This window comes from Salvelinus alpinus, chromosome 24 (genome assembly GCF_045679555.1).
Source record: "Salvelinus alpinus chromosome 24, SLU_Salpinus.1, whole genome shotgun sequence".
Classification (NCBI taxonomy): Eukaryota; Metazoa; Chordata; class Actinopteri; order Salmoniformes; family Salmonidae; genus Salvelinus; species Salvelinus alpinus.
In genome coordinates this window covers 9973979-9999004 of record NC_092109.1, presented here as the reverse complement: position 1 = coordinate 9999004, position 25026 = coordinate 9973979, and the positions used below count along the sequence as shown (strand labels likewise).

Below are 25026 nucleotides of genomic sequence, written 5' to 3'. Positions count from 1 at the left end.
CAGAGTTTGAATGTAGCAGTTTTACGCAACTCCAACGTGGCAGCTACACTAACACTCTGAAAGCTTCTAAACTGAAACGTTTATATCGAACTCAGATTTCATCCTAACTCTGTGTGGATATGACTGTTATTGAGAGTTTTCTACTTCTCTCCCTCCATCGTCTCACCTGCCTACCAGACCGCTCGCGCGCGTGCATCAGTGTGCGTTGATTTTGTCCACCCACACCAGACACGATCAGGATGTGCAGGTTGAAATATCAAAACGAACTCTGAACCAACTATACTCATTTGGGGACAGGTCGAAAAGCATTAAACATTTAAGGCAATTTATCTAGCTAGCTTGCTGTTGCTAAATCATTTGTCCTGGGATATAAACATTGGGTTGTTACTTTACCTGAAATGCACAAGGTCCTCTACTCTGACAATGAATCCACAGATAAAAGGGTAAACCGAGTTAGTTTCTAGTAATCTCTCCTCCTTCAGTCTTCTTCTTTGGACTTTATATGCCAGTTGGCAACCAACTTTAAGGTGCATTACCACAACCAACTGGACTGGGGTGTGGACCTCAGTTACATTTTCAATCACCCACGGGGGTATATGCTCCTAAAAACCAATGAGATGGGAGAGGCTGGACTTATTCGCGTCAAGCCTCACAAATAGAACCAAGTTCTATTTTAGCGCCTGGCTATGCAGACGCGCGCTAGCAGCGTGGGTGCAGTGACTGAATAACATGTTTGTGTAAATGAATTTTGCAACGCTCCCTCACGCGACGCTTGCAGTGTGGTCAGCATGTCAGAGATAGTTTGGTGGAAAAAGCTTATTAAAACTGTAAAACTGTAAGTAAAAACAATCCATCCCCCTGTAACTATCCCTCTGGCTCTTTGTTGTCGCGCTCCACTTTTCAGCTAATCTATGACGTTGGGATCGTTAATATAAAAAAAAAATCCCTAACCAAAAAAGTTTTTTCCCCCCAACAAAATCTAAATCACAGTGCAGTTATCACAAAACTACCACTAACAGGTCCGGATCATCATCATAAAGGGAACATTTTTAATTCAACAAATCCCTAACACAACAATGCTGTGATGTTGGTAGGAGGAGACATGCATCTTTCAAACTATTTGCCACAGATATAAAGTGCTCCGCACATCATCATTGTTACCGGTTGTAAAAATGGCAGAGATTGAGACAGGGAAGCCTGTATGGCAATTCAATGAAATGAGAAGGTGGGGAAATGCAAACTTTGCGAGGTATAATTGAGCTCCAGTGGCAGTACAAGTGCAGTGCTTAACCATCTGAAAGGGAGCCACCGTGAGATCCAAACTGTTGCTGGCAGCAGCGCAGGCCCCCAAAAACAGACATCAGACAGGCTCTTCACACGACGGAAGTGCGATAAGTGACAGAGTGAGAAAATCGCAGTGCTAATTAAAAAAATTATTGCAGTTGATATGCAGCCATTGTCGGTGGTACACTCTTAGAAAAAAGGGTTCCAAAGGGTTCTTCGACTGTCCCCATAGGAGCATCCTTTTTGGTTCCAGGTAGAACCCTTTTGGGTTCCATGTAGAACCCTCTGTGGAAAGGGGACAGCCGAAGAACCCTTTTAGATTCTAGATGGCACCTTTTTTTCAAAGAGAATTTCGGCTTCAGTCCCCACGATGGCATATCTAGAACCAGACTACAAGATGCCATGTTGAAAAACTGTGACGGCCAGGATGGAGAAATTGTACAGTGATTGCTCTGCAGGTACAAACGCAAGCTCTCAAACACCCCATATGTGGCGTTAACAACAGACTGTTGGACATTTATGAACACGCTGTCATTCATCACTCCAGCGAGCCATCACATTGATGAGAAATAAGATATGAAGTCCCATGTATTGAACACTGAGAACATAGGAGAGGCACACAGCAGAGAACCTAAAAATGGCATTAACTACCATCGTTGCTGAGTGGGCGTGGGACAGCAGTAAGCTGAGCGCCGTCCGAGGGGGGAAATATCTATGTGAGAATAGAGACAGCATTGCTTCTTCTAACAAAAACATCATACCTCCAATACCGGCAGCTTGTTGACAAAACGGGCTCCAGAAACAAACTATGACAATACAGTGTAGTTCAAGGGAGGTTAAGTTTCAAAATTACATTAAAATTATATTACACATTACATTTGCATTGTAACGTCATTCTGCTAGCTACTAAATTTGAATTATGTTCGAGTGTCAATGATATGAACATATGTTCAGCATGACATTCATGTGAGCATTATAATATGATTACAAACCAAAAGTTCTGTGAAATTCACTCATATATTGAGACTATTTCACGTTTGTCTGCAGCCAGCCAGTAGCCCTGGGCGGAGCATTGCACCCTGGGGGTTGAAATGCACTCTGGGAATAGTAGTATGCTGTGAAAATCTATGGTGTTTCCTAGAGACTATTGCAAAATAGAAGCTTCAGAAATGTCACTACAAAACCTAGGAGGCTCGTGGTTCTCACCCCATTCCATAGACATACACAGCAATTATGACCACTTACGGAGGATGTCCTACAACCTATCAGAGCATGAACTGACATGTTGTCCACCCAATCAAAGGATCAGAGAACGAATCTAGTACTAAAAGCATAAGCTACAGCTAGCTAGCACTGCCGTGCATAACATGTGTTGAGTAGTTGACTCAAAGAGAGAGAAAGACAATAATTGAACACTTTTGAACAAATGTATTTATTTAAAAATGAAGGAGAAGCAAAAGAGAGCGAGAGAGCTAGTGAAGGCAGCTAGCTAGTTTAGCCTACTCAAACACCTGTCTCAAACAGAGAGTGATGCTATGTTAGCTAGCTGGCTATGGCTATCCAACACTGGAACTCTTCCAAGTCAAGGTACATTTTGGTTTTATAAATTCTTGCCACCGGGATCAGCCGGTGTAACCGCTAAACTGCTTGCAAGATTGTAGCGAGTTTACAAATGCATTAGTTCAAGTAGCTATGTTGACCAGCTATGACGTTAGCTAATATGGTGACATTAACGATGTAGGCTGTGTATAGTGGTTAGGGTTATGATTTGAAGGTTTGACATGGAAAGGATTTTTCGCCTGGTCACAGACATCTAATGTGTTGTGCACTGAAGTCCACAAGCGAAGGGAAAAGGTGAGAGGAGAAGAGTGCGTAGATGCGGGAAGGAATTCTACAACGAGCAAAATGATCATGCTGTTTGTATGTGGCTGCTATGAAAGTGAACTGTATTTGCGTGTGATCATGGGGTGTATTCATTCTGCCAATTCTGTTGGGAAAAAAAATCTTAAACGGAAGCAAACAGAATTAAGCTTTTTAAACATTCCTGAATTTGTCCAATAGAAACTGTCGTTTGCAACTGTTGGACTAATGATTACACCCTAGATCAGCTAGATGCAGGCAAGACTGGCTGTCCCCTTGATTACTCTTAATTTTTCTCTCGACCTGTGCACCTACGTTATAAAGTTGTAGCAACCTCATGATAGGTACAAGGAAAAGTTGAGTATCATGTAGTAGCCTAAACCTATCGATTGTACATTAAGCTGGGTGAATGGCATATGAATGACAGTCAAACATTATGCTGTAATAGAGATAAGGCCATGCTCATAAAAAATAAATAATTGTCCTCCCTCATCTTAAACGGCACCGACCACCACTGGACTATACAGTATATACACACTCACTTGCACACACTACACTGACACTCTCACACAGCCCACAGCCCACACACATTCACATACACTACATATACACATACCGACACAACACAAACACACATATACACACACAGACACTTTTACACTCATCATATTCTGCTACTACTCTGTTCTTTATTTTTCTCTTATTATTATCTATCCTGATGCCTAGTCACTTTACCCTGCCTTCATGTACATATCTATGTCAAATACCTCGTGCCCCTGCACTTTGATCTGGTACTTGTACTCCCTGTATATAGCTCCATTCTTGTTTTTAATCCTCTTGTGTTACTATTTTCCTTTGTATTATTATTTTTTAACTCTGCATCATTGGGAAGGGCTCTGAAGCAAACATTTCACTGGAAAGTCTACATCTGTTGTATTTGGCACGTGACAAATAAGATTTGAATCATTCTACACCGTCGTACTACACCGGCTATGACGCTCGTCAGATGTGGCAGGGCTTGCAAACCATTACAATCTACAAAGGGAAGCACTTGTTTGGCAACATAGTGATATGTTCTTATATATTGTACAATGAGAAATTCAACTACAAAATACTAGTCTTCTCCCATTTTCTTAACCATTGCCCCCACCCACAAGGTGTATAAACAACAACAATAAATACAAATAAAATAAGATAATAGATACAAAACAAAAACGTGAAGAACATAAATCAATCAACTCTAATTAGCACATGTAGGACAGCATGCAAGTGTGTGTGCATGGACTTTGCAGATGTATTTCTCACATGTGCAGCACATAGTATTTGTTTTACATTCCTTCTTTGGGGGAAATAATTGGCATCTCCTCCTCTTGCCTGCCCCAGCTGCAGCCTCAGCTGGATCAGGACAAGATTCAGCCCCCTGAACAGCTTTCACAAGCGCAGCAGAGGCTGCTGTGCGGGGGAGGCGCTCCCTTCTTTGAATGTGTGGGGTTACAAGTGCCTTTCCCAGCTGCTCCAGGAACACCCTCTTGTTCCGCTTATCAGGCATCCAGGTAGGGTTGATCTTGTTCCATATCACGAAGGCATTGTATAAGGACACATCAAGGATGTTATGGAAGATGACCAGGGGCCAGCGGGCAGTCATCCTCCTGCAGCTGTAAGTTCCAATCACCTTGTCCAGGTTGTCCATGCCTCCTTTGTTGTGGATGTAGTCCAGGATGATGGCTGGCTTCCTGTCTTCACGATCACTGATCTCAGCCGTTTTGTGCAGTGTGCTCAGGGGGACCACATTCTTGTTCCTCTTTAGGAGGTAAGAAACTAGAGTGGTGGTGGGGGTGAAGGCCAACTTTGATGAGAAGGCCTCTCTCTTGTTGCGAGGACTGCAGGGGGGAACTCAGGCTTGTTCTTTCTAACTGTGCCATCCATGGTAATCTTCCTCTTCAGGAGCTGCTGGCTGAGTTCATAAGAGGTGAAGAAACTGTCTCAAGTGACATTGTGCCCCCTCAGTCCATCTGTCACATCAAGCACAACCCGTATCCCCTGGTTCTTCTCCGGGCCTCCACTGGTCAGCTTCCCTGTGTAGACTTGCATCTTCCAAGCGTAGCTGGATTGTGCGTCACAGGCCACCCATATCTTGATGTCATACTTTGCTGGCTTGCTGGGCATATACTGCCGGAAAGGACAGTAACCTTTTGACAAAAGAGATTACTATCAGTAATCAGTATCAGTGTCACAGGAAACAATCACAAATCAATGATATTACAGGAATACATAATAAGATTTAACAGTGAAAATCACTTACGTTACAGATATGAAAATTAAAATGTACCTCTGAATGGAACCAGTTGCTCATCCACTGTTACTTCAGGCCCAGGGTTGTAGAGGTACGGCAGACGCTCCACCCACTTCTCCCAGACCTCTCTTATGGCCGTCAGTTTGTCTCTCACACGTCTTGCAGGTCTTGACTCACGGTTATCAAACCGTAGCATTCTTGAGAAAGTGTGAAAGACTTTCAGTGGCATCGTGGCACGGAAAATCACCCTTCCACTCTCTGCATCCCAGAGACTACATGTAGCCTCGCCTCGGGACCTATACACACCCGCTAAGATTAGCAGCCCTATGTAGGCACGCAGGTCAATCTCATCCATCCTTTTTCACTTGTCTCCATATTTACAGAAACCCTCCAAATTTGTCATCTCCAGGATGATTTGTTTGAATGGCTGGTGTGATGAACATGTATAATGTTGAGGCACTGTCCTGGACATGGGCAACTGCATGTCTTGTGGGCCCTGGGGTCATAAGGCCCTGGGGTCATAAGGCCCTGGGGTCATCCTTATGACATTTTATGCTGCCATCCTGCCTTGGTTATCATATGGTGACCAGGACCATGTTATTTGGCTGTTCTTTGACAAAAAGGTCTCTCTTTCAGCTTGGGGGATTTCTTCTTCATCTGAAGATGATGCATCATGCTCTGGGTTGTATTCTTACCCATCTTCTTCCTCAGATACCTCCTCCTCTTCTAAATCATTGTTCTCTTGTTCCTCCTGGACATCTGAATAAATCAGATCTACGACCTGTTGGGCACTGAAACGTGCACTGATGGCTTCAGCAGAGAGAGAACTGGGGGGACTGTCATCTGCAGCACCTTTATAGCCTCTGACTGCATTCCCCCTTAGTAACTTAAGCTTTCAAGACATTCTTATTTTGTCTGAAATTTTGTTTATTTTGTCCGAAATTGTTTTTATTTTGTCTGTGAACTTGAGTCATGTGTGGGGTCGTGGAGGGGAGATGCTGTGTCCTTTTGGTTTTTGTGGTGTGTAAATTATTTTATAACTGCCGGGTCAAAGATGACCCTAAGACAATCTTTGTACCCTGGTGGTGTACAGCTTTCATGGAAATATGAACAAAGGCGATGTTTCACTTTTTCTAATGTCGGGGTCACTCTAGGAAAAGTCATCAAATTTCAAGTTGAAAAAATGTCATTTAGGGGGTTTTCTCTGCTGTTATACATAGTGGCGGGTCATTTTAGAAACTTAAGACAACACAAGCGCCGGTGACATAATAAGGGATCATAGCTTTCACCTGGATTCGGCTGGTCTATGTCATGGAAGGAGCAGGTGTTCCTATTGTTTTGTACACTCAGTCTAATATCCAATATCTTTTCTACATCATTTATATCTGGTTTTAGTCTTTTAACTGAAAGCATTTTTCCATCAAAAAAATGTGTGACTAAATAAATAAATAAAATGCTTAGGCGGTCCGCAGAAGCATTTTAATGGAAGAAAAATCTCTGGTACAGTCCTGCTGTAAGATTCATCACACACACACACACACACACACACACACACACACACACACACACACACACACACACACACACACACACACACACCACACACACCACACACACCACACACACACCACACACACACCACACACACACCACACACACACACACACCACACACACCACACACACACACACACACACACACACACACACACACACACACACACACACACACACACACACACACACACACACACACACACACACACACACACACACACACACACACACACACACACACACACACACACCTCTCGATAGATCACACACACAAAGACTCTTCTCTGCAACCTGAGCTCCCAGATGGATAGAACTGATGGGACCATGACTGACTGACGTTGATGACATCACCCATTAGGTTGACCCAGGCCCCATATTGATGACATAACATAGGAGGATAACTGATATTTCTGTGATACCACCAGAGATGATTTGGATGGTGTCATCATTCTTGGTAGCAGGATGAGATACGGCTAGGTAGTTGGAACGTGGGAGAAGAGTAGAAAAAGATGGACTGACGAGGCACGTATGGCTGCAGTGTGATAGTAGGATAGAAAGAAGAGGAGGAGGGAAACAGAGAAGTGGTCATCATGAAACCTACAGTACAACCGTAGATAGAGAGAGGAGAACAAGTGAGAGAGCGGAGGAGTGAATAACGAGCTATACATGGCCGTGTTGCTATTGAAAGAAATTGGGTTAGGATTGACCGAAGCCTGCTCTTTGGCTCCACTATAGCCTAGTTAGGATCCTATATGCGTGTGTTTAAATGTGCGCGCGCGCGAGAGATGTTCAGAAGTCATTGAAACTCTACTCACACTCCTGTCTCCCTCCAGTTACCAGTAGCATCAAGGAATGAGACTGAGGGAGAGAGAATAAAGGAAAGGAGGATATTGAGAGATGAATGGTGGGAGAAGGAGGGCGCGAGAGAGATGGGGGAAGTGTGTGTGGGGGGGGGGGGGGGGGGGGACAGTAGCAAAGGGGCATTGGCAGAAGTAACAGACAGCTTCTCTCTAGGGACAGAAAGCCCTGTTCTGTTTTCACTGCTCTTAACGCACACACATCTGCACAGTGAGCACACAAACGTGTGTGTGTGTGTGTGTGTGTGTAATAGAACATGTATCACAGGTACATGGACTTCTTCCAGCCTGAAGCTGTGCAGGAAACATGAATAAAATAACCGATAGATATTTCTCCTCACTGGCCACATTAATTGTGAATGGAGAGATCGAATGGAGGAGAGGAAGAAGAGTGGAGGAAGAATGCCTTTTAGCCTGAGGGTTTCCATGGGGATTGGACGTCAACATGGAGAATGTTCAAGAACCTTGCCATCGGCTTGGGGAGCTAACACAAGTCTTCAGGTCTCAGGCAAGGTGACTCGTCTTGTGAGCGTGGTTTACCGAACCTTCTTTGTTAGACATGATTGAGTTGGGAGGCAGTTTGAAACAGTAGGCCAACACACATTTTGTTGAAAGGGCTTATTAATCATTGCTAATAGTGCTTATTAATAACTTATGTGTTGCCCTTGAGATACATAGTTACACAACATTCTCTGTATAGAGAAGATCTGGGGGCAGAGAGAGAGGGAGGATGGGATGAAAGGAGAGGAGAGGTATGGACAGAGTACAGAGTACAGAGGAGGTATATAAATAGAGGGATAGAGGAGAGAGAGAGAGAGAGAGAGAGAGAGAGAGAGAGAGAGAGAGAGAGAGAGAGAGAGAGAGAGAGAGAGAGAGGAGAGAGAGCCCACAGATGATGCCATCTGTTCATAAGAGTTGGTCATGCCTGGGTGGAATAGCACCTGCTTCTGACACCACATACGACCCAGATGGGACTCTGTGACTGGAACCCTGAACAATGGCATGAGGACGGTGTGAGTCAAGAACCAAAGGCTTTAGAACCGAAAGCTTTAGAACCCAAGGCTTTCGAACTTAGTGTGTGTTTGTTTAGTAGTTGAGTGCAATGTTCCCTCTAAACTGCAACTCCCCGGGACTGCTGCACAGGAGAAATATCAGCTCCTGCAGAGAAGCATGAGATTGAACTTCCCTGAACTTTCTAGAGTTTTCCCTGTTAATTAACACTATCAATGTTTCCCTTTACTGTGGGAATTGTTATCGGATCAATGCAATATTAGCCACTTTCAATTCAACATACCAAAACAAAACGAACTATGCAAGACTTAGTATGCAAACTATGCAAGACTTTTGGGCTCCTGAGTGGTGCACCGGTCTAAGTCACTGCATCTCATTGCAAGAGCCGTCACTTCAGTCCCTGGTTCGAATCCAGGCTGAATCACATCCGGCTGCTCTACACAGACCAGTGCGCCATAACCAATCAGAGCTGCAGTAGGCCTATATGCAAATAGACCATTGCCATATATGGATTTGTGTCGTTCTCTTTGAACTGGACTGTTTTACAACATGAGCGGTCACGATTATTATGCGTTTGTTTTAGAGATCAAAGTGAGAGCTGTAGCCACATTTGTTTACATTCTTTGCTAGTTAGTGAGTTATTATCCCAGTTATAGATCATTTGTAGTCAGCAATGTGGGAGGGATTGCTTACAAGATCACCAAACGTGTACATTTCTAGCCAGTAGTGGAGAAAGTACCCAATAGTCATACTTGAGTAAAAGTAAAGATACCTGTATGGAGTAAAAGTTATCCAAAATATAAATAGTAAAATAAAGTACAGATACCCCCAAAAATGACTTAACTATTTTTACTTGAGTAATTTACCCCACTGTTTCTAGACATCTTTGAAAAGCAAGTCAGGTAAAGAGCTTTTTTTATGTCTTAAAGGGGAAGTGTTGTATTTTGAGACAGGCTTGAATAAACTAAGTAGCCAAAAGGCAGAGGATAGCATAATTTGTCTGATTCTCTGTAATAATGGTATGGGAGTAATAATAAATTGTATTTTGGAAAGTGGTTTCTTGCATAAAACATTACAACAAAATATTCAGTCACCTCCTTTTCTCAAGGACAAGTGGATAAACAGGTTAATATCAAGCTCTGCATGTTTTTTCCCCAAAGTCTCATGGAATGTAAACCACACATTGGTTACTACTATAGGGTGAATGATAAAACCGCTATTTCCATGTTATAATGTTATGGGGTGCATTTTCTCCATTGTTTTTGATGGTAGGCCACTCTGGTAGGCCTACATTATGATCAAATAGCCACAGTAGCCTACTTAAAACAGATACAGTCTCAGTGTTCACAGTAAACGTGTGCCGGAAGTTGCACAGAATTTTCACAACGTTCGAGTTTGCGCTCAGCAGACCTGAAATGTGCTCAGTGCCCCCCGATAAATTGAGGGAACATTGGTTGTGTGTGTGTGTGTGTGTGTGTGTGTGTGTGTGTGTGTGTGTGTGTGTGTGTGTGTGTGTGTGTGTGTGTGTGTGTGTGTGTGTGTGTGTGTGTGTGTGTGTGTGTGTGTGTGTGTGTGTGTGTGTGTGTGTGTGTGTGTGTGTGTGTGTGTGTGCGCGCGTGCGCGTGCGCGTGCGTGAATCAGTGTATCTGAGTGGCAGTTTGCTTCATCTGATGATCTACTCTGAGGTTATTGCTGATTGGTCGATTCGATGACTGCTCTACTTTAAATCAGTCCACCAGCCAACCCACAGCCAGCCTCAAACATCCAATTACAGATAGCATCGACTTGTGTGTAGCTGACGGTTATGAGAGTATGTCTCCGTGGCGTGTTGTCGTCGTAGCTAAGGAATGCTTTCATAGTTACGGTGGGTCCCAGGTGGCCAGTTTGGGGTCTGCAGATGTGTTCAGCTTAGCCAGTCAGATCTCACAACAACAGCAATAAAAACAGACTAACAGACAGTATAATCAGCGGTCCTCTTCTCTACCCACACCGCCTCCTGTGTGTTCCTTTTGAGTTTTCGTAACCTTGGATGTCTTCATTGTGTTCCCACACATCATATAGACAGCTCTCTCTCTCTCTCTCTCTCTCTCTCTCTCTCTCTCTCTCTCTCTCTCTCTCTCTCTCTCTCTCTCTCTCTCTCTCTCTCTCTCTCTCTCTCTCTCTCTCTCGCTCTCTCTCTCTCTCTCTCACACACACAATTGTCCTTCCTCACTTTGTCTTTTCTTCATTGAGATGTTTGGCACCGTTAATGTTTCGGCACATAGTCACAAACACACACACACAGCGATGTGTTGAACACTGTGTCAGGGACATGATAATGTGTTACTCAGCTCCACAAGGGTGTGAACTTGATATCTTGTGAGTGTGCGTGGGTGGGTGTATGTGTGTGTGTGTGTGAGAGAGAGAGAGAGAGTTAGTGAATGAGTGGTAGTGAGTCTGTGTTTCTAGGTTGTGTTTTTGTTAAGTGTTTTAAAGGCATACTGATAGAAAGTTTCAGGATAGGCCAACAGCATTAGATGTTGTATTTCACTCTCTACAAGCCAAATCTCCGAGGTACCGAATACTGACATCAGGATGTCAGAGAGTGAGGTGTTTTCATTCATCCCTGATCATAACATCCATTGTTGTGTTTTTTTGGGGGGGGCTTTTCAGAGCACGCAGAATATAACGCCTTGGTAATACCAAAACATCCCTACTGTGAGGGAGTGAGTCATCACCATCACAAAGACATTGGTTTAATGGTGTTTGTACAGCATTTTTATCATTTGTTGTTGTATAAAGAAAGTTGGGTCTGTAAAATCCTCCTTATTGTCCTTGGTCATTCCATGAATATAGCACTACCTTTTCGACAGAAACCACCATGTTCCTGTGAGGAGTGTCGGCAGGGTAGCCTAGTGGTTAGAGCGTTGGGCTAGTAACCGAAAGGTTGCAAGTTTGAATCCCCGAGCTGACAAGGTACAAATCTGTCAATCTGCCCCTGAACAAGGCAGTTAAACCCACTGTTCCTAGGCCGTCATTGTAAATCAGAATTTGTTCATAACTGACTTGCCTAGTTAAATAAGGGTTTGGAGTTAGATGGTAGTGGTTCGGTCTGGTCCACTTCTAGTCATAAATACATGGGGCACTAGTGTTGGGTTGAGAGACACAGTCAATGTAGTTACACATTTACAATATAGATCTATGAATGGTTTCGCTCCTATACGATATAAAGAGCTCAGCTGAGAAGATGTACTGTACCAAAACCCTTTTAGTGTTTAACCCAATGAGGAAGAAAAACGTAGATTTGTATCAGATCAGGCACACCTGTTGTCGTGCATCATCCACGTCTCCTCGTGAGCAGGATGCAAGTTGGTGGCTGATGAAGGTTCGATGGGTGGAGTTGACTCTCTCTGCAGACGTTGGGTTGGTGGCTGATGAAGGTTTGATGGGTGGAGTTGACACTCTCTGCAGACGTTGGGTTGGTGGCTGATGAAGGTTCGATGGGTGGAGTTGACTCTCTCTGCAGACGTTGGGTTGGTGGCTGATGAAGGTTTGATGGGTGGAGTTGACACTCTCTGCAGACGTTGAGTTGGTGGCTGATGAAGGTTCGATGGGTGGAGTTGACTCTCTCTGCTGACGTTGAGTTGGTGGCTGATGAAGGTTCGATGGGTGGAGTTGACTCTCTCTGCAGACACAACCGACGCTATCAAAGTCCAAAGCTGTTTTCTTTATGTCACTGTGAGGATATGGTTTCTAGAAAGCAGCCTGTTCTGAGAGCAGGTGGTAAGTGGTCCAGAGTTTTAGCAGTGTGGAGTGGAGGGGTTGCTGCTGTTTAGGCAGCAACACAGTGATACACTGGCCATGAAGGGCCTGACTGTGTGTGTGTGCGAGTGTATGCGTTGGTGTGCGTGTGTGTGTGTGCCTGCGGGCTTGTGTCCACTGTTCTGTCTTTTTGTAGTGCTGGGCACTTGGAGATGTTATTTTAGCATGCGTGGGAGCAGTGTGCCTGTCTCTGCTTTTTTTAAATGTTCTTCTCACTCTCCCTTTTTCATTCTCCCCCTTCTCTCTCTCTCTCCCTTCTCTCTCTCTCTCTCCATATCCCTTCTCTCTCTCTCTCTCTCTCTCTCTCTCTCTCTCTCTCTCTCTCTCTCTCTCTCTCTTCTCTCTCTCTCTCCATATCCCTTCTCTCTCTCTATCTCCCTCTCCCTCTCCCTTCGCTCTCTCTCTCCCTCCCGTTTTCTCTCTCTATCTCCCTCCCCCTTCTCTCTCTCTCTCTCTCTCTCTCTTTCTCTCTCTCCCTTCTCTCTCCCTCTCCCTTCTCTCTCTCTCTTCCCCTTCTCTTCCCCTTCTCTATCTCTCTCTATCTCTCTCTCTCTCTCCGCCATGCCTGACTGCCTACCCTGTCTCTCCTCGCCCAAAGAGTCTGTGGTCTGCCTGTGTGAGTGTGTGTGTGCATGTGTGTGCATGTGTGTGTATGCATGTGGTGTGTGCTTGTGTGCGCGTGTGTGCATTCTGCCTGTTTGTGTGTGCAATAAAGAGCAGGTTATTGGGCTGGGCTGCTCGTCCTGATGCCAGATCGCCCCAGTAGTCCTGATAACAATGGAACAGGCAATATAACAGACAGTAGAACAAACAGTGGAACATACAGCAGAACAGACAGTGGAACAGACAGTAGAACAGAGAGTGGAACAGACAGTAGAACAAACAGTGGAACAGAGTGGAACAGAGAGTGGAACAGACAGTGGAACAGACAGTGGAACAAACAGTGGAACATACAGCAGAACAAACAGTGGAACAGACAGTGGAACAGACAGTAGAACAGACAGTGGAACAGACAGTGGAACAAACAGTGGAACATACAGCAGAACAAACAGTGGAACAGACAGTGGAACAGACAGTAGAACAGAGAGTGGAACAGACAGTAGAACAAACAGTGGAACAGACAGTGGAACAGACAGTAGAACAGAGAGTGGAACAGACAGTAGAACAAACAGTGGAACAGACAGTGGAACAAACAGTAGAACAGAAAGCGGAACACGGTGAAACTGGACAGTTTCCTGCTCCAGAGAGGCCCTAACACAGCCATACTCTCCAGACATAGTCACTAGACACGCAGGGGAGAAAGGTTTTCAGGAGCTTCCCTTTGAGTTCCTCAGTCCTGCTGGTTTTTGCTTATCCGTGTAATGTTATACCAGGCTAAAACAGGTCCTAACACAGCCACATCACATTCACTAGACACACAGAGAAGAAAGGCTTTCTGGGAGCTCGGAGCTGTCTCTCTCTTTGCTCCAGCTTAAGCGTTCACAGCAGGCCCTCCAGTTCCTCAGTCCCACTGGTTTGCATTTCTCCCTGGAAACAGGCCCGGCTGCAGGAGAGCCCTAACATAGAATGAGTATAAAATACAATTATTCTCAGTGCTAAAAGCAGCACTAGTGTAAAGACTACATATCACCTGTAGTCTCACTCTCTTTTACACTTTTTTTTTCTCTCTCCGTTTCTCTAGGTGAAGTTGACTCCACACCTCCACCCTCCTCCCCCTCCCCTTCTCAAGCCGTAGGGGACACAGACATAGACTCATCCCGAGGGAGAAGTTCCGTGGTTGGGTTAGTGCCCGGGGCGGGGATGGGTGCCACTGGTGATCTGCTCGAGTCATTCCTGGCCCAGAAGGATCGTCTCCTCTACCAGACAAGGGGGGTGGTCCTGCCCTCTGCTCAGCCCCAGGACCTGCTGCCTCTCCTGGGCAGAGGACTGAGCGTGAGGGGCCTGTCTGGAGGTCTCTCTCTGGATCAGCAGGGTCTGTTGAAGAGGATAGGATCCCTAGTCTCACAGCCCCACGACAGTGGACCCCCCCTCCCGTCACAGCCCTCCCAATCCGACAACAAACCCATCCCCTCCTCCCAGCCCGGGACACACACATCCACACACACACCGCTGGGACAGCGAGATGAGGTCACCGCTATTGTCATGGCGACCATGGCTGCAAACACACCTTCACCAGGTATATGTTAGAGAATGTTCTCAATGTTAGAGAACGCCTCGTCCTTTTTACAGAAAGCAGTTGTTTACCTTTCTCTGACTGAAGACATAGATGTGCTTATCTCACCAGCATCTTGGATTACGCTGTGAAAATAAATTGCTTTTCCAATATTTTTCCAGTATTGTTTGTCATCTCCGCTCCTCACCTCCTCTTCTGTCCCCCTCCTCTCCTTCCCTCTCCTCTCCTCTCATTTCCTCCTCCTCTCCTCCCCCTCTCCTAAACTATCTCTCCAGCTGTGTCTGGCTGTATGGTGAATTTCTCCGACCCAGAGGGATACATAGACTCTTCTGACGACCCCCCTCTACCAGATGGAACATTTCTACACTGTACATACACTATCACTGTGTACACAGGCTATGGAGTCGAGCTACAGGTAAACAAACACCCACATTGACACACACAGGGTTCATATCGTCATGAGAAAAAAAACTGGTTGTGTTTTCCAGGTGTGGAAATAATAATGTCTGTTAATGTCATTTATTTAGGCGCAGTTTTTAAATATTTGATCAATCAAATAAAAATCAACATGTCAGCCAGGATCGGAATGAGACTAGCGCATTCTATGTTTGCGCGCATCACCAGCATGTGTACGAGACGAGTGGGCCGTTGCTCAAGGGAGAGATGAGACAGTTGGACATTGTAGCAGCAGGTAAGCCTATAAAATATGATAGAGAACAGACTAATAACTAAGTAGACAATTCAAAACATACACTGTATATTGTATCCTCGAATTAACTGTTCAGCTATTATTAGCATGTATAAAAATAAAAAAAGTTCTACCGACGCTCGCGAATAAGGTCATACAAAGTCGATTTGCTTTTTTGAATGATTCATATGATTAATTTAAAGGATTCTTTTTGACGAAATGAACGATTCACTTCGCGATTGTATTAGTTGGGATTCGGTTAAATCGTGGTGATTCGAACCATGTGAATCTAAACAATAATTTGTAAATCAGTCATTTTAGGATAAAATGTTAGATGTAGCCTTTTGGATTCTGTGCCTTTCAAAACTCGTTTTGTGCATACTTCCAGTTGATTTGGCTAATCTATTGTATGGGACATTGCATCACAATAGCATGCAAAGTGTAAACACTTCTAAGGTAGCTAAGATAAATACAGTCTGACTAAACTAGAAAATATACCTTTCCAGAAGACCATTTGTGGGCTTTCTTCAGCTGAATTCAAATATGTGTAGCCTACCATAGCCGTTTGCTCTTTGATATAATGAATGAGCAAATTTTTCAAAAGGCATAAAAATGACTTGGTTGTATTGTTGCTATGTTATACATCAAGGGTGGTCAGCCATCCTCCAGGAGAGCTAATGGGTGTGTGGGCTTTTATTCCAGTCTCCCCTCTAACAAACCACTTTTTTTTTTTAAATTAGCTGCTCAACCAGACCTTTGATAAACTGTCTCTGATGTGTTTTAGCAGGGATTGATCAAAAGCCTGCACACTCTCCAGACTGAGCGTTGACCACACATGTGTTTTATACAGGTATTCTACTTTGTGGGGGGGGGGTGCTTTACACAATGACAGGAGATGGTACATGGGATCAAAGGGCAGTCTCCCAGTGTCGATACCACATCACGCTTACTTTTTGATACATACATAGAGACACCGGCAGTTGTTGATCATGGAAATGTGGTTAAAAGTCATGGAGAAGTCACGAAATTCCATCTGTCACCATATGTTTGAACCCTGCATACATTCACACTCACAAACACGCGCCACCCAATTATATGGGATAAAGTGAAAATCTGAGGCTGTAGTCTACAGTCCGAGACAGCAGAATATTTTTTTGACAGAGGTTGCAGGATCATTTTCTTTAGCCTGGTTTAAATAGGCTATGTTTATGCGTATAATTTACCCGATTTTTTTTTTTTTAGGCTATTTGTTAGTCAACTTGTCTAGAATTAGATACATTAAGCTTCTCTGCTGTCATTGTATGTTGCCCTAGAAGACTAAATAAATACTTGCTCACCAGAATAATGTCATAAATGGATAGAATGAATGCTTCAATCTAGTTGACATTGGTAATGTTCTCTGTCATCTCTGCTTTTTTTCGAGGAGCAAATACGTTTAGGGACCGGGGATAAAATGCAATAACAAAAAAGACGGAAAAGATTTTCTGTGCAAAATGTCCAAATTATATCAGTTTGACCGGTTGTAAGGAAATAGAAAGTTGTAAACGACCCAACATGTTTCTGATAAGATTTCAGTTGGGCTTGGATCCATATTTGATGTGTTTGAAATGCTTTGATGATTTGATGATTTGATGATGCTGATAAAGACAGCACTTCTACAGACGGTCTCTAAACTGCACATTCTCTCAAGATGATGAAAGAAATCCTATTTCTCCGCTCCTGTTCCCGAGTAAAAATGTTGCCTACATTTGGTATATCATTTCACTGCAAGAAATGCTTAATTCTGCAGGAATTTATAGTAATGCCTCAATCAGACCGACAGCGTTTTTGCATCAATACTTTGTAATAAATTCTGAAGTTAAACTTTTTTCATTATGTAATCCAACATTTTAGTGGATATGTGTGCAACAAAAATTCTACATTCACTTCCTTTCATTCCTTTTGCAAGTATTTCTGTCAAGTCTCCGCATACAATTTGATGCATACGTTCGATACATCCAACGTATGCACCACACAGAAAGCACTGCAACTGTCTCTGCAACGCAATGCTGCGAGGCAAACGCAGCGTTCCATTGGAAATGAATGTACTTCTGGTGTACCAAAATGCAATATACTGTCGGTCTGATCGAGGCGTGAGAGGCTACAGACCTACTTTCAGTGTTCAGATTTCAGTTTCCATTTAACAAATCCTAACAGTATGCTACAGTTCCCTTGACGTGCCATTGGCCTATTCGAAGTCCCTGTCTTGTGACTGTTGAATTTGTATAGCGCCTCACAATCATCACACATAACATCGCCGACACTGCTATCATCCCCTTTCACCACTTCACCAAATCTTTCCCAAACATGACTTTTCTGGCCCTCCCTTCTCTTTATTTTCAACTCTCCGCAGCTTTTCTCTTATTAAATTAAACTCCAACATTGTCCTTTTTGCCTGAGTCGATCGACGTTAACTTTTTCTGTAGTGTGTTGTTGATATTGTTTTCTCTTTATTCAACCCACCTGCCCTTCACCCTTCCACCCACCCTTCATCCACCCAATATTTCATGACCCTAAACCCACCCGCCCTGCGGATATAACCGTGGGGACTGCGGGTTAGGAGTCAACCCGCGCAACACTAATTCACGAACGCATCTACACACACGCACACACACACACCAGTGGAGGCTGCTGAGGGGAGGGCGGCTCATAATAATGGCCGGAACAAAGTGGAATGCCATCAAACACATAGAAACCATGTGTTTGATGTATTTGATACCATTCCACCAATTCCGCTCCAGCCTTTACCACGAGAACGTCCTCCCCAATTAAGGTACCACCAACCTCCTGTGGCACACACACCGATCTGTGTTGCAATAGTTGACTCTGTGGTGATCTCACTCTGACCCCTAGTGGTGTCTGCTGGAACAGCACCCTGTCCTCCACACAACACTGGGGCTGTTCCAGGTCCTCTTTTTTGCAGTCATGCTGCACATATTAGAATATTTCTGTATCGTAGTAATCTTGGTTCATGAGATGTTAAACTCTCTCACACCGTCTTTCTCCAACCCCCCTCTCTCTGTCTTTCTCTCTCTTTCTCTCTCTCTGCCTCTCTCCCTCTCTCCTTCTCTCCCTGCCTCTCTCCCTCTGTCTCTCTCTATCTCAGGTGAAGAGTGTGAATCTGTCAGAGGGAGAGCAGCTGTCAATCAGAGCGGTGGATGAGGGTGGGGCCTTGCTAGTTCTGGCCAATCACACACTTCTGGTGGAGGGTCAGGTGATCCGCAGTCCGACCAATACCATCTCAGTATACTACCGCTCCTTGCCTGAGGGGGGCATGGGCATGTTCCAGCTGCACTACCAGAGTGAGTACACACACGCACACACACACTCTTTCATGTTTTGAAATCAAAGCCTTCATTAAGTCCTCAGGTGCTGTTGATTCTCTGTCTACCTGATCTGTTAATTGCCTACCCACTTAATCTTGTTTTGAAATCAATTAGCGCTGTGATTGGATGTGTCATATCAATTAGCTGATTGGAACTCTGATGAATTGGTTTTCATCTCATCTCAGCCCTTTGATAGTGTAGTTGTGTGTGCACATGACTGTGTGGTTGTTTGTGTTTGTATGTGTCATGTGTAATGTCTCTCATCTCACCCCTGTGTACTCTCTGGCTGCAGTCAGAGAGTACACTTAAAAGACACACCCTATCCCCTCAGCCCTCAAGTTAAGTGGACACTTCTGATGACTTATCATGACGTCTGACGAATATACACTTGCAGGGCAAGGGGCGAGGGAGGAAGGAATGGATTTTAAATGGACCACCCTTGGCCGGACATCCGTCACTCCTTCATCCCGCGATGATTGTTTTCAGCCACCAGTGGCTTGTGGGTGCTTTATATGCGCTACAGTCAATTATGAGTGCATGTCTACTAATATTAAATATATAATTATTAATATAGGCTTACTGTATGATTGCTAGCAAATTAATTAGCTAACTAACGTTAGCCTGCCTAGCTGGGTCTTCTGAAGAAGAGAAATGTTTTATTTCTACAATTTCCAAAAGATAACCAAACAAAACATATTTACTTTTTATGAGACGTGTTGGTGCCGTCATGTGCATTAGTAGCACAATTTCTACATCCGAAGTGAACATAATTGTACACTCGCCAACTTGACTAAAAACGAGGGCTGAGGGTCTTGCGTTGCAAACTTCCCTTGCATGGCTGATCATTTGGACCTTCCTCCAGGATTCCCCCAAGGGAATAAGGCGAGGAGGGTAAGTGGACAAGGGTGTGTCTTTTATGAGTATGAACCGCAACCTCTGTGTCAGTTCAGATGTGACAGGGCTGGACAAAGATGGTGGATAAATGAAGATAGTTCACTCGTTTACCATTGAAAAATAAATGGTCAGTTCCGGTCTGCTTAACAGGGTAGTTCTCCCATAGATGCCAATGCAATAGCTTAGTTCGTTGACTGTAATGTAACCAGAAGAAATTAGGGAGTGGGATCCCTCGCTTCCTCCTGCGTCTCTGGATAGATGAAGTCAACGTGGCATGAAAACCACCTGCCTTTCCTCTTCTCCTCTATCTATTATCCTGGCCTGTCCTGTCCTCTATCTATTATCCTGGCCTGTCCTCTCCTCTATCTATTATCCTGGCCTGTCCTCTCCTCTATCTATTATCCTGTCCTCTCCTCTATCTATTATCCTGGCCTGTCCTGTCCTGTCCTCTATCTATTATCCTGGCCTGTCCTCTCCTCTATCTATTATCCTGGCCTGTCCTCTCCTCTATCTATTATCCTGTCCTCTCCTCTATCTATTATCCTGTCCTGTCCTCTATCTATTATCCTGGCCTGTCCTGTCCTCTATCTATTATCCTGGCCTGTCCTCTCCTCTATCTATTATCCTGTCCTCTCCTCTATCTATTATCCTGGCCTGTCCTGTCCTGTCCTCTATCTATTATCCTGGCCTGTCCTCTCCTCTATCTATTATCCTGGCCTGTCCTGTCCTGTCCTCTATCTATTATCCTGGCCTGTCCTCTCCTCTATCTATTATCCTGGCCTGTCCTCTCCTCTATCTATTATCCTGTCCTCTCCTCTATCTATTATCCTGTCCTGTCCTCTATCTATTATCCTGGCCTGTCCTGCCCTCTATCTATTATCCTGGCCTGTCCTCTCCTCTATCTATTATCCTGTCCTCTCCTCTATCTATTATCCTGGCCTGTCCTGTCCTGTTCTCTATCTATTATCCTGGCCTGTCCTCTCCTCTATCTATTGTCCTGTCCTCTCCTCTATCTATTATCCTGGCCTGTCCTGTCCTGTCCTCTATCTATTATCCTGGCCTGTCCTCTCCTCTATATATTGTCCTGTCCTCTCCTCTATCTATTATCCTGGCCTGTCCTCTATCTATTATCCTGTCCTCTCCTCTATCTATTATCCTGGCCTGTCCTGTCCTCTCCTCCATCTATTATCCTGTCCTGTCCTCTCCTCTATCTATTATCCTGGCCTGTCCTCTCCTCTATCTATTATCCTGTCCTCTCCTCTATCTATTATCCTGGCCTGTCCTCTCCTCTATCTATTATCCTGGCCTGTCCTCCCCTCTATCTATTATCCTGGCCTGTTCTCTCCTCTATCTATTATCCTGTCCTGTCCTCTCCTCTATCTATTGTCCTGTCCTGTCCTCTATCTATTATCCTGGCCGGTGCTCTCCTCTATCTATTGTCCTGTCCTCTCCTCTATCTATTATCCTGTCCTCTCCTCTATCTATTGTCCTGTCCTCTCCTCTATCTATTATCCTGTCCTCTCCTCTATCTATTATCCTGTCCTCTCCTCTATCTATTATCCTGTCCTCTCCGTAATCTATTATCCTGTCCTCTCCTCTATCTATTATCCTGTCCTCTCCTCTATCTATTATCCTGTCCTCTCCTCTATCTATTATCCTGTCCTCTCCTCTATCTATTGTCCTGTCCTCTCCTCTATCTATTATCCTGTCCTCTCCTCTATCTATTATCCTGTCCTCTCCTCTATCTATTATCCTGTCCTCTCCTCTATCTATTATCCTGTCCTCTCCGTAATCTATTATCCTGGCCTGTCCTCTCCTCTATCTATTGTCCTGTCCTCTCCTCTGTCTATTATCCTGGCCTGTCCTCTCCATGATCTATTATTCTGGCCTGTCCTCTCCATGATCTATTATTCTGGCCTGTCCTCTCAATGATCTATTATTCTGCCCTGTCCTTTATCTTTATTCTGACCTGTCCAGTCGTCTCAGATCAAATTAGAACAGGAAGCCAACTGTGGAACAGAATAGCATAAAATATAATGGGAGAGAATGACAGAATGGAAATCTCTGTCTCTTCCTCTCTCATTCTCCCCTCCTCCCTGCCCCTCTCCCCCTGGCAGTATTCCGTCTGAGCTGTGCCCTGCCGAGGAGGCCTCATTTTGGGGAGGTGTCAGTGCTGGACCTGCTGCCAGGGGGCACTGCCCGCTTCCACTGCCATATGGGCTACCACCTGCAGGGGGCAGTGGCGCTCACCTGCCTCAATGCATCTCTGCCTGTCTGGAGCAGCAAGGAGCCCAGCTGTAGAGGTAGGGAGGAGAGGGAGAGACACATGCAGATGCAGGGACACACACATACATATTCACACATACACAGGGACACACACACATCTCAATGCCATGCTGCTGTCTGGAGCAACAACATGCCCAGCTGCAGAGCTGGGGAGACACAAACACACACACACATATAATCATCACCTCTCTCCCTCCATAGCACTATGTGGGGGCTCAGTGAAGAATGCTACAGTAGGGAGGGTCCTGTCTCCCTCTCCCCGCCTGGGGCCCGACGCCACCCAGGACCGTTCCTGCTCCTGGTCCATGGAGGCCCCCACAGCACAGAGACTACACCTGCACCTGGAGAGACTGGCCCTTGGACCCACCGAAAGGTCAGAGAGAGAAGGAATGTGTTTGAGCTTTAACCTATAATTGTGCTGTAATCAACTTTTGAAATGGATCAAATCTTCAAGTTGTTTAAAGGTTTGCATATCACAACAATCTGGGACCCATAAAGTGTTCCAATGAAATTTCTCCCCCCAGACTTGTGTTATGGAGCGGTCTGGACGCTGGGTCTGTGGTGCTGTTTGACTCGGGGCGGGGTGGTCCAATACCGTTTGAAGGGGTGATCAGTGAGGGTCCAGCAGTCAGGGTACAGTTCATCACTGACCAACCTAACCACAATACAGGCTTCAACATCCGCTATGAGGGTAAGAGCACACAAACCAGATGAAACATTTCAGCATATATTCCAACCTTTCTGTCTAACCTCCTCTCTGCTCTCTCGTTTCCCTCTCCCGTCTCTCTCTCTCTCTCTCTCTCTCTGCAGCGTTTAAGCGTGGTCATTGTTATGAGCCCTACCTGCAGAATGGTAACTTCAGCACCACTGACCAGGCCTACGGTGTTGGCGCTGTGGTGCAGTTCAGCTGTGATACTGGTCACTCTCTGGAGCAGGGGCCGCCAGTCATAGAGTGTATCAACGCCAGAGACCCCTACTGGAACGACACGGAACCACTCTGCAAAGGTGTGTGTGTGTGTGTGTACTTCTGAAACTCCTATGGTGGCATTTTCTTTCACATTGAGAGAGTTCTGCTATCAAGCTGTGAGGCGTTTTATCTTTAACGATACAATTTGACAACACAGAGTTTTGAATGTGAAAATATACAGTTCCTTTTTTTTTATTGGGATATCTCCGGGGGGGGGGAGATCCTCTCCTCTCTCTCTCTCCCCCCTCTCACTCTCTCCTCTCCCTCCATCTCCAGCCCTGTGTGGGGGAGACCTAGCAGGTCCTGGGGGTGTGATCCTGTCTCCCAACTGGCCAGAGTGGTACGGAGAGGGAGAGGACTGCAGCTGGAGGATACATGTAGGGGAGGACAAATGTGTGCTGCTCGACGTACAGCTGTGAGATATATACACACACACACACACACACACACACACACACACACACACACACACACACACACACACACACACACACACACACACACACACACACACACACACACACACACACACACACACACACACACACACACACACACACACACACACACACACATTAAGATTAGTTCCAACCAAAATGTGACTTTTAACCCCTCCAAAAGACATACACACTAGAGGTCTTCACGGATCCACCTGTACCCGAATACTGAGACCCAGAAATCACAATAATGTCACGGGCCTGGGTTGGATCTGATATGATCGCCACGGGTATCGGGGAAGGCCTATGTGTCATTTTAAATGTCTTGTCCGGAAGGATCCATACAGATCCGAACGCGACTGCTGCAGAAGAGAGATACATTGGATCATTTTATGCTGCTGCTCTTGCTTTTCACGAGAGTGGCGCGTATAGCTTGTTGTTGTAGTTAGCCAATCATACGTCATCAAGGCGGCAATGGGCTACAGTAATAGAGCCTCCGAGTTGGGCAAAAGTGAGGAAATATCTAATCAATGGGAAGATGGAATTAAAACGATGGTATGAAAAGTTAAAGGAGAAGCTACAACAACCAAGAGCCAAAAGGTAGGCTGCTACTTCATATTCTGAAGGGAGTTGTTGTTGTTTGTAGACTAACTGTGTAGGAAGAGAAAGCGCACGCAGCCTAAATTAGCCTGGCTAGCCTAGCTTAACTAACTTCTCCCGGTTTGACGCAGCTACTATGGCTCCTGTCAGCTTGGTTGGTTGCTGTCTTTCGTCTCTTCCTCCCTGTTCCCGTGTCACTCGCTCACGCTCACAGTAGCCTAAACACACAGCACGGCCCCTGCTAGAGCGTCACTTCTCTCTACCTCCTCTCCCTCACACTTTATCTGCTCCGGTTAATAAAGTTGCTTCAAAATTGACTTTTTTGCTGCTTCCCTCACTCGGACCTGGTCTGGATCCGACCAGGTCTATGCGGAAGGGGTCTAGTTGTCCTCGGATCGGGTCTCTCTCTATATTAAGAAATATATATTTATGCATATCGGGTCGGAAAGCTCTATGTTCATGTCTAAACGGCCTCTAATACACCACAAGGTTTGGAGGGCTGCCACACTGGATGCTGTTGTTGTGGGGAGAGGGGGGGTTTAAGTGCATAACGGTAGGCAATGGCATCTAGGATTTGATATGTCCTGCCAGATTCTTCTGGTCGGGACCTGGGATTTGAACTGGCAACCCTCCGGTCACTGGTTCGCCTCTACAACCACTAGGCTACCTGCCTGCCACATACAAACTGACACATACACACACCTGTCAGAATTCTGATGGTAATAGGTTGTTAAAGTAGCCAGGTGTTACTCATCACCTAGCCTCTGAGGTCATCAAGCTCCCAGCATTCCATCTGACTCATCCAGCGTTTAGTCTCTGACACGTCACCCCATTACCTCACACTGAGTCAGTGGCGATTTTTTTGCATGACAATCTTGGTGGGGCAAACTCAACACATGTTTTTAGATGGTTGCCGGTGAAGCCACTACACATCACTAAACAATACATTAAATG

The 25026-nt window shown here is 45.1% G+C and overlaps 1 protein-coding gene across 1 annotated transcript in view; it reads left to right on the top strand.

Annotated features, from left to right (window-relative positions):
* LOC139552092 (seizure 6-like protein) overlaps window positions 1-25026 on the top strand; it is a 51142-nt gene that overhangs the window by 11944 nt on the left and 14172 nt on the right. The window contains exons 2-9 of the mRNA XM_071363499.1: window positions 14344-14838; window positions 15111-15250; window positions 18669-18864; window positions 21900-22085; window positions 22270-22441; window positions 22593-22759; window positions 22879-23073; window positions 23312-23450. Of these exons, the coding sequence (XP_071219600.1) occupies window positions 14344-14838; window positions 15111-15250; window positions 18669-18864; window positions 21900-22085; window positions 22270-22441; window positions 22593-22759; window positions 22879-23073; window positions 23312-23450 (1690 nt within the window). The remainder of the gene's footprint in view (window positions 1-14343; window positions 14839-15110; window positions 15251-18668; window positions 18865-21899; window positions 22086-22269; window positions 22442-22592; window positions 22760-22878; window positions 23074-23311; window positions 23451-25026) is intronic.